The sequence below is a fragment of the Schistocerca gregaria genome, chromosome 2 (genome assembly GCF_023897955.1).
Source record: "Schistocerca gregaria isolate iqSchGreg1 chromosome 2, iqSchGreg1.2, whole genome shotgun sequence".
Lineage (NCBI taxonomy): Eukaryota > Metazoa > Arthropoda > Insecta > Orthoptera > Acrididae > Schistocerca > Schistocerca gregaria.
The window spans coordinates 621,606,610-621,621,556 of NC_064921.1; the positions used below are offsets into that span (position 1 = coordinate 621,606,610).

Below are 14,947 nucleotides of genomic sequence, written 5' to 3' on the forward strand. Positions count from 1 at the left end.
CAATCAGTGTTGATGTAGCATTCTCAACAGCAACGTTTTTGAGATTCCCGGTTCTTGCACAATTTGTCTGCTACTGATATGAGGATTAGCCAAGACAGCAGCTAAAACATGTACTTGGGCATCATCATTTGTTGCAGGTCGTGGTTGACGTTTCCACATGTGGCTGAACACTTCCTGTTTCCTTAAATAATGTAACTATGCGGCGAACGGCCCGGATACTTGAATGATGTCGTCCAGGATACCGAGCAGCATACACAGCACACGCTTGTTGGGCATTTTGATCACAATAGCCACACATCAACATGGTATCAACCTTTTCTGCAGTTGGTAAATGGTCCATTTTTACACGGGTAATGTATCATGAAGTAAATATCATCCACACTGGCGGAATGTTACATGATACCATGTACTTATACATTTGTGACTATTACAGCACCATCTATCACAAAGCAAAAAAAGAGGTCCAACTAAAACGTTCATATTTCTTTACGTACTACACAAATGTGTAATAAAAAATGAGGGTTCCTATTTTTAAAAAAATGCAGTTGAGATCCGTTTGACCTATGGCAGCGCCATCTAGCAGGCCAACCATAGCGCCATCTGGTTTTCCCCCTTGAAGCTAGATGAGTTTTGTTCTTTGTAGTTTTTTTGTTTGATTCTTATTTCATGAGGTATTTAGCCTGGTCTCTATAAACGTCCGCAGCTCATCGTCTTGTGGCAGCGTTCTTGTTACCCGCACATGGGGTCCCGGATTCAATTCCTGGTGGGGTCAGGGATTTTTCCTGCCAGAAAATGGCTGGGTGTTGTTATGTCGTCTTCATCATCATCATTCATCCCCATTATGGTCGGAGGAAAGCAACGGCAAACTACCTCCACTAGGACCTTACTTAGTACAGTGGTGCGGATGTCCCGCATCGTCCCCTATGCTCCTCGGAGTACGGGACATCCTCATCATCACTATCAATGGACCACTCTGTATATCCTCACAATAACAATAAGTGCTGAAACTACACATTGTTCAAAGTTAAATTTATAGAAATTACAATGAAAATTTAAATCATTAATTTTACTGAATACATCGAAAAATTCATTCCTTTCTTCTACTACAAGGTTTAGCCCAAATTATTTGTTTAAATGATAAAATTAACATATATAGTTACACAAACAATACTTTTGACAAAACTGTTAATTATTTTTGAATTAATTAAGGGATGGCTTTGCTAACACGTTTTTGAATAGATCCCAATAGATCCTTTAATGTTTATAATTAGTACAGAATTTATATTTGTTTATATGTCAACAATAGAATTTAGGTTAGGAAACAATTACTGATTTCACCATGTAGCAAAAGACACTAACTAGGCATAATTGAAATAAATTAGAAAACCAATTACATGCATAAAACTATGCACAAAATTAGATCTGCTGTTATATTTTTTAAGACTAAGGGACAAGATTTCTCTTTTATAAAAATGTAGATTATATTCAAGTATGTTAATGGTAATTAGTTAAACCTGAAAAAACGAATGTAAAGACACAGATGGCAAAACAAGAGGGGAAATAAAAATATCCCAGCTAGATTCCTACCAACCTGAAGGGCTCCCAGGGCTTGAAATGCATTGTGCATTGGAAGAAAAATCACGATTTTAGAGGGTTGTTTGTTTTTTATTTCACAAAAGTTAAATTATTAGGTGAGATTCCAGAACCATTTGAATTGAAAACAGAGAAATAAGGGATATACTGTGGCCAAGATACAAGTGGACCACCCTGTTGCTGAACATGCTGCAAAACATGATATCCTTCATTTCAATGACTGCTTCACAACCTGTCATATGGATCCTTCGCACTAACACCAGCTTTTATGAATTGCGCAGTCTCCCTGCAATACATCTTATGTTCCTGTAACCCTCCTGGCCTCAACTTTTGTTAGTTGCTGTCCTCACCCATCCAGCCCTTTCCCTGTCACCATTCCAATACTACACAGCTATCATTCCACCTTCACACTCAGTCTTTTTACTTCTCTACTTTTGTGTTATTTCTACCCCCCCTCCCCCCTGCCCACTATCTAACCTGCAGAACTGCACTGTCCACCACCCCCACCAAACAGTGAAAGTAAAGAACTGTGAAGTGCAAATGTGCACCTGTCAGCTCATCATCTAAAGTAGTCTGTGTATGAGGGTGGAGGCTTCCGATAAATTTTGTACTGAAAGTAGAGTTAAACTTGAGAACCAAATTGATCAGATTACAAATGATTTAAAAAGTGGGGTAGAAACCAAGTGTGCAGTAGTGATAAAGGAAAAACTGGAAAATTAAATGAAAATGTAGATTCAAAATTGACTGAAATGGAGATAAATGTGGAAGAGGTCCAAAATCTAAAGCATAGAGAAAGTGACAGTGGGTCTGATTCTGACAGTAGTTGTAATGATGATAGCAATGATAAATCCAGTAGCGATCTGGATGGGGTATTTGAATTTATTATTGATAATGATGGCAATGTGGTAAGTAAAAAGTAAGTGTGGCACTCTGTAATACGAGGGCTATTCAGAAAGCACGGAACATTTCCATCCGAGGTCACTAAGCACCCGCCGATTGCGTATATTTTGGTATGTGCATGCTCGGCAGCTCAGTCTGCATCCATCCGTGGCAGCGCAAACATCTCTGCACATCTGGTATTTTTCGGTATTCGAATTTGAAATGTGTCGATATTCGAATTTGAAATGTGCACTGCAATTGAAAATGACACCAGTTGTGAGGTGCGGTCTGTGATAGTTTTTTTGGCAAAAAACCTAAAATCTATTGAAAATTCTCATGAACTGTGCAAAGAGTGCGGAAACAACATAATGAGCGAATGTTCCATCCATAAATGTTGCATTCAGTTTAAAAATGGCAGAACCAACATTCATGATGAAGAGAGGAATGGATGCCTGAGCATTGTGACTGACGATCTTGTCACTGAAGTTGGTGAAATGATTCGTGAAAACTGTCGCTCCACAATAAAGAAGCTTTTGCTTTCTTTTACACAAGTTTCATGGACTTTGTTGTTGAAATTGTCACTCAAAAGCTAGGCTATCACAAATTTTGTGCACAAAGGGTGCGTGGCTCACTGGCTGAAGTCTTAGGCGGCAAAATTTTATGACGAAGGTATTTCAAATCTCATCCACTGCTATGATAAGTGCCTCAATGTATATGGTGACAATGTGGAAAAGTAGTATGTCAGTCACTCTTTCAGATGTATATAATGAAATGTATTTATTGTCTTAGTTTTTTTATGCCAAAACATTTCCTACTTTCCAAATAGCCTTCGTAACAGCAAGTGTATGAGGTATATATGTTAAGTGTTTACTGGACATTGGTAGTGATTTGAATGGCATTTCACAGGCATTTTTTTGAATATGTTAAGAACACAGAGGTTATAGTGATGATGCTTGTGTCTGGAATGAAAATTATTGGTGCTACTGTTAAGTGATCAAAGAGCGTGAAACAAGAGGTACTATTAACTGTGGAATTGGCAGGGCAGCTGCTGGAGTGCATTTTTGTGGTGATTCAAAATCTCAGCATTGAGGCAATATTTGGGACTAATTTCTTGTGAAAATAGCAAGTAGTAGATAATGCTTAGCCCAGCTGTTTGTCTCATTTTCATGTTTCCTGAGACAGTCAAACTCTTTTCCTCTCCTATCTGTAGTTTTTAGGTGAATCAGATACATTCTATCTTTGACTTTCATGTGATTTTGTGCAGGAGGATGATTTAGTAGAGGAATATTTTAGACAAGATTTCTCAAGTATTATTCATATACATTATGTTGTGTTAGTTATAAGTAAGGGAGTAAAAGGATGGAAGAAAGTAAAGTGGTACCATGGTTAGAGAATTACTGTCAAACAAAGAGATAAGGTAAACAGAAAATGAAAGGTGTCAGCATGTGTGGGGGAGAAGGTGCAGATTATCTGAAAACTGTAACTAACATCTGAAGTAATCAGCTCGTTGGTGCAGCAGCAGAGGCAATATACAGTAAGAACCATCTTGAATATTAGGTCTTAATATTAATTCTGGTGTGATAGAAGTGTTTGCTTTCACTGCAATTAGTAGATGGAGATAACTATCTACCTGTGTCATGGCACAGCCTTTTCTAACACTAAGTAATTCCAACTATAAACTTAGTTGCCTGGAGTAATGTGTGTGGAAAGAATAAGCAAGGTTTGTATGTATATTGCCCTTCAGGCTGCTATCTTAAGCAATTTGATGGAATAAAGTGAAATAATAGTTTTTCTAAGTGATAATTTTGTCTGACTGGTAATGAGAGTTAAGTTTGCTTTAGCATAAGGACCTGTTACTGTGGAGTGTTTTTCAGTAGAATCAGCTTTGCATTAGATAAGCAGGGCAGGTGTTTATGTATTAGTTAATGAGGTAATAATGAAATAATAATGTAATGAAAAATCTTAGGGTCTTAATGGTTAGGGAGCCTGTCTCTGATGTACTGATGTTGTATAAGAATGCCCTCCACTAGCTAACAAGGGAAGAAAGGTAAGTAAAATAATGGAGCTGACAGATATGATTAATGAAAAAGATAAATGTATACAAACAAATGTGGTGTAACTATATTGGTGATCTAATTTTGAACTAGACAACATTGGGTACTGTGTACATTGTGCAATTCGCGACACTGCAGCTGGGAATGAGAGCGTAACAGAAAGAGCAATATTTTAGTGAGGGAGAAGTCATATAATGCTGCATTATTGGATCTATAGGTTATCTGAAAACTTCTGTTTGTGTCCTGGGGAATTATGAGCGTGGAATGGTAATACTGGAACGAAAAAAAGTAATTTTGCTGATTAACTGATAACTGAAGTGCTAGAATGATGTGAATATTCTGACAGGTCAACTATTTGGTAGCATTTTGTAATGATTTAATTTTCTGGTTGAATGAGAGTAGTGCTCAGAGTTGAGTAGAGGAGTGGGGCAATGATTTGGTACAACTTCCATCCCCTTAATTCTGAATTGAGTAGTAATTAAGTTATGTGGTGGTGATTCTATTCTTTTTTATAACACAATGATTAGTAAAATTATGCTACAGCACATCTTGAGTTTTTGGTATTTTGAAAATGGAAAAGAAACAAAAGTCTTTCAAGTTTGACCAGTTTCAGACACAGTTACGACTTAGAATAATGTTTTGTATTGTAATGTGCACTTGATTTTAAATTTTTACTAGTCACCACCTTCTGTACTACAGTCAATTTTAGTGCTAATTATTGTGATGTTATGAGGGCTGTGCAACGTACCTATTTATGAAGAAATGAATATCATTTTTAGTGTGAAACATTTTTTCTTAGAAGTTAGAAGTAAAAGTAAGTGTACTAAAGTAAGGTATTTTGTCTAATTTTTTCATGTACTGTGGCAGAGGAGAAAGACCTCCAAGGTAACTGATATCAGTGCAATTCCTTACTAACTGCCACTTGGACCTGTTGAAGGTGTGGACAACTTGGTGAGAAAACATGTAGAAGCTCAAAAATCTGAAAGTGCTTGTGAAAAATACTAAACATTTAGCAAGTGAAATTTTCTGCCTACAAGTAAACTGCAATGCACAGTGTAATTTAACTTTTTGCAACCCATAAGGATTTATTCTTTTAAGCAAGAAAGGAATTGTACAAAGTGATACGTATCATAGAATGTAATCTTTGTTTATGCAAAAAGGACATCACTTATGATGAAGATGCCTACTTTAATTAAAAGTATATCTTGTGGATATTTTGTGCCAGCGTACAATACAATATATGTAAATATTTTGTATGGGGATTTTCATATGGCCAGTTCATATAAGTATAAACTTGAAAAACCATATGTACTGCACTTTTGATAAGATTTTGTAGATAATATTTATTGTGTGTAGATTGTTAAACCCAATGCCAGGGGTCACTTGTCATCATTGAACTGCCCAGTTAGCTACTTCTAATATCTATTTGGTCAGTCCAATGAGGGGGTGATGTGATGAAGCTAGCTGGAATTTTTCGGAGTAGGTATTAAAATCCATGGAGAAGAAATAAAAACTTTGAGGTTTGCCGATGACATTGTAATTCTGTCAGAGACAGCAAACGACTTGGAAGAGCAGTTGAACGGAATGGACAGTGTATTGAAAGGAAGGTATAAGATGAACACCAACAAAAGCAAAATGAGGATAATGGAATGTAGTCGAATTAAGTCGGGTGATGCTGAGGGAATTAGATTAGGAAATGAGACACTTAAAGTAGTAAAGGAGTTTTGCTATTTGGGGAGCAAAATAACTGATGATGGTCGAAGTAGAGAGGATATAAAATGTAGACTGGCAATGGCAAGGAAAGCGTTTCTGAAGAAGAGAAATTTGTTAACATCGAGTATTGATTTAACTGTCAGGATGTTGTTTCTGAAAGTATTTGTATGGAGTGTAGCCATATATGGAAATCAAACATGGGCGATAAATAGTTTAGACAAGAAGAGAATAGAAGCTTTCGAAATGTGGTGCTACAGAAGATTGCTGAAGATTAGATGGGTAGATCACATAACTAATGAGGACATATTGAATAGAATTGGGGAGAAGAGGAGTTTGTGGCACAACTTGACAAGAAGAAGGGATCGGTTGGTAGGACATGTTCTGAGGCATCAAGGGATCACCAATTTAGTACTGGAAGGCAGCGTGGAGGGTAAAAATCATAGAGGGAGAACAAGAGATGAATACACTAAGCAGATTCAGAAGGATGTAGCTGCAGTAGGTACTGCAAGATGAAAAAGCTTGCACAGGATAGAGTAGCATGGAAAGCTGCATCAAACCAGTCTCAGGACTGAAGACCACAACAAGAACAACAACAACAACAACAACAACAAGGTAAAATTATATTGATTGTCTTCACAATATGCAACTGTTCTTCTATACAAAGTGATTTGACAATAATAACAAAAAAATTAAAAATAATATATGTGCCTACTGTATTTTGAAGTACTGTTTAACATAAAAAAGTTATGACTGGAACTTACATCCACTTACCAGCATTCCTGAACAATTTGCCAGGATGAGCCATTGAAAATTTCTTCAAACTTGCCAGGCTATGCTAATTTTTGCCTGTAAACACCACTGCTCTTTTAAGTGACTGAGTAACTGGGTGGAGCAGTGCATCCTATCACAGCCATCAATCACATTTAACATAATTTTGTAAACAGAACTGTGAATAGCAACTCTCTATTTGTGTGTGTGAGTCACTGGAGTGAATGGTAACCTACTAATATCAGTCTGCATTTACAATGGCTACTGCAGTCCTATGTTGTTACTTTGTGTATTGTTTCTAAGTTGAATTTGGCAATAATCAGAAAAAGATCAATATTGGCTCAACTTGCACCAGTTTCTTTGCTCTCAATACCATGCAATGAGAAGCTCTAGGTTACAGTGCACATATGATTAACACTTCTAACCTGGTCACAAAAGTAGTATCACCAAGCAGTAGAGAACCAACTGGAGCACCGAGACCTTTGCTGAGACAGAGTGACACAGAGCGGCAGCCGCTGGTCAGCACAGCAGGGTGCACACGCATCTTTGTCGCTGCATTTAGCAAACGAGCACCATCCACATGCACAGGTATGTCACGCAGGGCTGCCTGCTTCCACAACTGTGTGTACACACAATGGTAGGAATTACTATCAGAAACACAATAACTTTTTGTGTTAAGTGACAAGCTACGATACTCTATTGGAAAATGAAAAAAATAACACCTCTAAATGCATAACACAGAGAAACTATAACTGCATAGACACTGATAACAGGAAGTAAATGTGGTGATTTAAATGCAGTGCTGTGAATGTAACACATAATGATTGTGAGAATACTAAGGTCTGTCTGGTTTTATCTGACTTCATGACCACGTTTATTTGTTTATTCAACCTGATCACATTATGATCTTCAGGTCCTCTCTCAATTCAAACCAGGTCTTACAGTTACAAATTGTTTCATATTACAATATAATTAATAATAATAATAATAATAGTACAATAGGAGTGAAAGGATAATTTGAACCAGATTTCTAAGTACCTAATATAGAAAAAAATTCTAACATTAGTCAGCTTGAATGATTAATCTTGTTAATGCTGTTCCTTTTTCAGTGCTGTGAAAATAAGTGTTTCCGTCTTTCCTGTGGTGAATTGTGTGAATTATGTTGGATTTTATTCATCTCATGACCTTCATTTGCAATCCATTTGGTTTGCATACAGGAGACATGTCAAAAATGTATAATACAGTTACAATTGTTTTACACTAATATATAACAGCACTACAATAAATAATAACACTATAAGGATTTCCAGTTTGTCCTGCATGAATTCATCCACTGAGTAATAACATTTCAGTGTCAGTACCTCATATAGCTTTCTTTTAAGTAGACCTAAATTCACCTGCATCAATTTATTCCCTTTTAATTTATTACAAATTTTCATTCCAATGTATTGAGATCTTTGTGCATACAGTGTGAGGCAGTGAGTGGGGAGCATACAATTTTCTTTGCTTCTAGCATCATATGACAGAAAAAATGGTTTCCCTCAAATAATTCATCTCTGGTGTAAAAAATATAATAATCTCATATATGTATGGGGATGGCAGAGCTGATATTTTAAGTTTTCTAAAGAATTGATGACATGGTTCTTTATTATTTGCAGTGCACATATTTCAAATGATTTTTTCCTCTCTATTTTTTAGTATCTACACTACTCTTGTCAATTTACCTGAAAAAACAATATCATACCTAATAATAGATTCAAAACAGAGTATATGATACTTTTCATTTGTCCATTGCAAATGCAAAGCTGCTCAGTTGGTTTGCTAGATATTCGATGTGCGCCTGCCAGCTCAAAGTTTTATCTACATTTAAATGTAAGAATTTGGCTGAGTTAACTTCTTTTATATCTTGGTTGCTGTGAACAATCTTAACCTGCTCACATTTTGACTGTCTGGTATTGAATTTCATCATGCGTGTCTTAGAAATGTTTAGATTCAACCCCACTGAAACCAAGTCTCTGAGGCACTGATCACAGATTTTGAATTTTTTTTCTGAATCCTGATCTTCAACTAAGACAGAAGTCTGGTCTCTGAATAGAACTGATGGGGAACTGATATTTAATGGTAAGTCATTAAAATAGAAGATAAATAGGAGTGAGCCTAATATGGAGCCTTTGGAACAGCTTGAGATATTTTTTTCCCAGTCAGAAAAATAATATGCACCATTTAAAGAGGTGCCAACTCTTTGCTTTCTGTTTTGTAAGTAGGATTTAAGCCATTGTAGGGCACTGCCACTAATGCCATACTTCTTAAATTTGTAAATAAGCAATGCATGGTTTACAGAATCAAACGCCTTTGAGAGATTTTCAGAAAAATCCTCCCACCTTATTTCTCTTGTCTAATGATGTACTTATTTCCTCAATGAAACTATTCACTGTATCTATGGTGTTTTTCTTATGCTGAAAACAAAATTGATTGTTTAGAATAAGAGAATATTTTGCAGAGAAGGTTTTGATTTGGGCAACAGCATGTTCTTCAAATATTGTAGATATTACTGGGAGAACTGAGATAGGATGATAATTTCCCATGGTCTCTTGTAATCCCTTCTTGAAGAGTGGTTTGACTTCAGAATATTTCAGTACCTCTGGGAAACAGCCCTCTTCAAAATATTAATTTATTATTTGAGCTGTATTATTGAGCTATATTATTTAAGCTACTATGATTTCCTGTGCATTTGTAACTGCACATTATTTTCGAATATCTATTATAGGCCATTCTTTCACCATGATTTCTTGGCATCCATTCATTTTTCAATTTCTTCCAGTATACCCTTTAGACCTAATCTAGCCCCATACCTTTATTTTTAATGCAGTCAGCTCATGTGTATCTTACAGCTAACTATAGATTATTCATTTTTTGTGCCTGGATTCTTTGTTTTTGTTTTCCTGTCAGGACCCAACACTCTGTTCCATAAACAATTGTAGGGATTGCTCTGGTTCTATAAAATTTTTGTAACTGACTCAACTCTGGCTCTAAAGTTCTTTAAACTGTACTGCATAAATTAAAAAAAATGATTTAATTTTGCAGTCAGTGTCATTGCAATTGTCCATGTCAAACTACAACTATGGAACAGATTTATTCTAGATATATGTCTTCAACTAACAAGGGAATGGTCCAATGGGACATGTCAAAACCTAACCTGAAATTTTTTATACAAGAAGAAGACAACGAAAGAAATGTACTGCCAACATTTTAGCTGCTAAGAGGCACTGTAAGTATTTTGTAAAAAATGTTGAAGTTACACATTTTTTCCATGCAAAGAACAGCTTATAACAGCAGTCTGTACAGCCCTGCCCACCTGGCACATGACTCAGCGAATCGCTCACACAGTGCCATGTAGCAGAATTATCCAGAGTTCACAGACACCAATTTTAAGCACCTGAAGCTTGGTTTACAAGGGAGCAAATGGAAACAAAAGCGTGCAAATGAGCAGTTGCAGAAAATTCACTACTATTTGCTTGTATATGGGTAGAATTCTAGAGGGAATGGAAGAGAACACAATGTAGCAAACATTGCCTATGAATGCTTTGTTACCAGTTTTTAGTTTTTGCAGCTAATATTTGGCGTACAGGATGCAACTTTATCATGTTAGAGTGACAATGTGAAACTTTGCTATTCAGTGAGGATTATTATGCAAGGCAAGTGCACTGTTGTAGATGGAGTATGCCATATGGGGCAGGGAAGGAAGAATTTAAGTGTCTAAATTTTTATGGAAGCATAACATATGTGAAGATCACGCACTTTACATGTAACTGCATCTCCATCTCTCCTCAGCACTGGTCCAAACTTTTCCTTATATGCCAGCTGCCATTTTTCCCTGGTTTCTCATTACCATTAGGGGAAATTTATAGGCAGAACACTAATTACCAACATTGAGCATCATCTCAAGAGGGGCCACAGCTAGGATTTCCACTATGTGTGTATGGTCTAATGGTCATTTTCTTTTTTCCGCCTAAAACAAAAATATTCTAGTGGCAAAGCATGCACTTCATGATCCAGAGAGCGTGGGATCAAATGTCATTCAGACCACAACTTTTTCACTATGATTTTTAACTGAACATTCACTTGTCACAGATGCTGGAGTGGCCATAAAAGACAAATGGTTTAGATTCCACATTAAACTGCAGTTCCAAATAGGTAACTGGGGAAGGTAAGGGAGATGTAAGGAGCTGCAGTGGAGTCCAGTTGAAAGAGCTGCATGAGGCCTGCCAGGTACACCAGACAAAATTCACGTTTGCTCACACTTGTTAGCTTGTTTGCTCTGGTGAAAACCTGGCTTAAACTTTACAAAACAATTTTTGAATAGTTTCACATCAACAGTTCAATTCTTGCACATGTAATTCTGATAAAAGTGGCTAGCAGAGAATATAAAATCATGGCAGTGTTTGATGTCTCCGATGACTTCCATCAATGAGGACTTGTAATTTGTTGAAATGAAATGTATCTTGCAGTACTACATGTTATAACAATTCCTGTAGGTCCATTCCTTATAATAAAGTTCGAATATGTACATTTGAGTATAAGTAAAACAGTTCTTTGTTTAATCTCTGTGTTGTTGTTGTTGTGGTCTTCAGTCCTGAGACTGGTTTGATGCAGCTCTCCATGCTACTCTATCCTATGCAAGCGTCTTCATCTCCCAGTACCTACTGCAGCCTACATCCTTCTGAATCTGCTTAGTGTATTCATCTCTTCGTCTCCCTCTATGATTTTTACCCTCCATGCTGCCCTCCAATACTAAATTGGTGATCCCTCGATGCCTCAGAACAGTTCCTACCCACCGATCCCTTCTTCTAGTCAAGTTGTGCCACAAGCTCCTCTTCTCCCCAATTCTATTCAATACCTCCTCATTAGCTATGTGATCTACCCATCTAATCTTCAGCATTCTTCTGTAGCACCACATTTTCTTCTTGTCTAAACAATTAAAATCGCTCAAAAGAGGAAAGGCCGCTGGTCCTGATGGGATACGAGTTCGATTTTACACAGAGTATGCGAAGGAACTTGCCCCCCTTCTTGCAGCGGTGTACCGTAGGTCTCTAGAAGAGTGAAGTGTTTCAAAGGATTGGAAAAGGGCACAGGCCATCCCCGTTTTCAAGAAGGGACGTCGAACAGATGTGCATAACTATAGACCTATATCTCTAACGTCGATCAGTTGTAGAATTTTGGAACACATATTATGTTTGAGTATAATGTCTTTTGTGGAGACTAGAAATCTACTCTGTAGGAATCAGCATGGGTTTCGAAAGAGACGGTCGTGTGAAACCCAGCTCGCGCTATTCGTCCACGAGACTCAGAGGGCCATAGACACGGGTTCACAGGTAGATGCCGTGTTTCTTGACTTCCGCAAGGCGTTTGACACAGTTCCCGACAGTCGTTTAATGAACAAAGTAAGAGGATACAGACTATCAGACCAATTGTGTGATTGGATTGAGGAGTTCCTAGATAACAGAACGCAGCATGTCATTCTCAATGGAGAGAAGTCTTCTGAAGTAAGAGTGATTTCAGGTGTGCCGCAGGGGAGTGTCATAGGACCGTTGCTATTCACTATATACATAAATGACCTGGTGGATGACATCGGAAGTTCACTGAGGCTTTTTGCAGATGATGCTGTGGTGTATCGAGAGGTTGCAACAATGGAAAATTGTACTGAAATGCAGGAGGATCTGCAGTGCATTGACGCATGGTGCACGGAATAGCATTTGAATCTCAATGTAGACAAGTGTAATGTGATGCGAATACATAGACAGATAGGTCCCTTATCATTTAGCTACAAAATATCAGGTCAGCAACTGGAAGCAGTTAATTCCATAAATTATCTGGGAGTATGCATTAGGAGTGATTTAAAATGGAATGATCATATAAAGTTGATCATCGGTAAAGCAGATGCCAGACTGAGATTCATTGCAAGAATCCTAAGGAAATGCAATCCGAAAACAAAGGAAGTAAGTTACAGTATGCTTGTTCACCCACTGCTTGAATACTGCTCAGCAGTGTCTGATCTGCACTAGATATGGTTGATAGAAGAGATAGAGAAGATCCAACAGAGAGCAGCGTGCTGCGTTACAGGATCATTTAGTAATCGCAAAAGCGTTACTGAGATGATAGATAAACTCCAGTGGAGGACTCTGTAAGAGAGACGCTCAGTAGCTCGGTTCGGGCTTTTGTTAAAGTTTCGAGAACATACCTTCATGAAAGAGTCAAGTAGTATATTGCTCCCTCCTACGTATATCTCGCGAAGAGACCATGAGGATAAAATCAGAGAGATTAGAGCCCACACAGAAGCATACCGACAATCCTTCTTTCCACGAACAATACGAGACTGGAATAGAAGGGAGAACCGATAGAGGTACTCAGGGTACCCTCCGCACAAACCGTCAGGTGGCTTGCAGAGTATGGATGTAAATGTAGATGTAGATTTATCGTTCACATTTTACTTCCATACATGGCTACACTCCAATCAAACACTTTCAGAAACGACTTCCTGACACTAAAATCTATACTCGATGTCAACAAATTTCTCTTCTTCAGAAACGATTTCCTTCCCATTGCCAGTCTACATTTTATATCCTCTCTACTTCGACCATTACCAGTTAGTTTGCTCCCCAAATAGCAAAACTCCTTTACTACTTTAAGTGTCTCATTTCCTAATCTAATTCCCTCAGCATCACCTGACTTAATTCGACTACATTCCATAATCCTCATTTTGCTTTTGTTGATGTTCATCTTATACCCTCCTTTCAATACACTGTCCATTCAGTTCAACTGCTCTTCCAAGTCCTTTGCTGTCTCTGACATAATTACAATGCCATCGGTGAACCTCAAAGTTTTTATTTCTTCTCCCTGGATTTTAATACCTACTCTGAACTTTTCTTTTGTTTCTTTTACAGCTTGCTCAATATACAGATTGAATAACATTGGGGATAGGCTACAACCCTGTCTCACTTCCTTCCCAACCACTGCTTCCCTTTCATGTCCCTCGACTCTTATAACTGCCATCTGGTTTCTGTACAAATTGTAAATAGCCTTTCGCTCCTTGTATTTTACCCCTGCCACCTTTAGAATTTGAAAGAGAGTATTCCAGTCAACATTGTCAAATGCTTTCTCTAAGTCTACAAATGCTAGAAACATAGGTTTGCCTTTCCTTAATCTTTCTTCTAAGATAAGTCGTAAGGTCTGTATTGCCTCACGTGTTCCAATATTTCTAAGGAATCCAAACTGATCTTCCCCGATGTCGGCTTCTACCAGTTTTTCCATTCGTCTGTAACAAATTCGTGTTAGTATTTTGCAGCTGTGGCTTATTAAACTGATAGTTCAGTCATCTGTCAACACCTGCTTTCTTTGGGATTGGAATTATTATATTCTTCTTGGAGTCTGAGGGTACTTCGCCTGTCTCATACATTTTCCTCACCAGATGGTAGAGTTTTGTCAGGACTGGCTCTCCCAAGGCCGTCAGCAGTTCTAATGGAATTTTGTCTACTCCCGGGGCCTTGTTCTGACTCATGTCTTTCAGTGCTCTGTCAAACTTTTCACGCAGTATCATATCTCCCATTTCATCTTCATCTACATTCTCTTCCATTTCCATAATATTGTCCTCAAGAACATTGCCCCTGCATAGATCCTCTATATACTCCTTCCACCTTTCTGCTTTCCCTTCTTTGCTTAGAACTGGGTTTCCATCTGAGCTCTTGATATTCTTACAAGTGGCTCTCTTTTTTCCAAAGATCTCTTTAATTTTCCTGTAGGCAGTATCTATCTTACCCCTGGTGAGATAAGCCTGTACATCCTTACATTTTTTTCTCTAGCCATCCCTGCTTAGCCGTTTTGCACTTCCTGTAGATCTCATTTTTGAGATGTTTGTATTCCTTTTTGCCTGCTTCATTTACTGC

At 37.7% G+C, this 14,947-nt stretch overlaps 1 protein-coding gene across 4 annotated transcripts in view; it reads right to left on the reverse strand.

The window, feature by feature from the left end:
* The window catches only part of LOC126334613 (uncharacterized), a 209,442-nt gene that overhangs the window by 37,639 nt on the left and 156,856 nt on the right, over nt 1-14,947 (reverse strand). For all 4 annotated transcript variants that reach the window (XM_049997020.1, XM_049997021.1, XM_049997018.1 and 1 more), the window contains exon 7: nt 7,433-7,626. In XM_049997020.1, the coding sequence (XP_049852977.1) occupies nt 7,433-7,626 (194 nt within the window). The remainder of the gene's footprint in view (nt 1-7,432; nt 7,627-14,947) is intronic.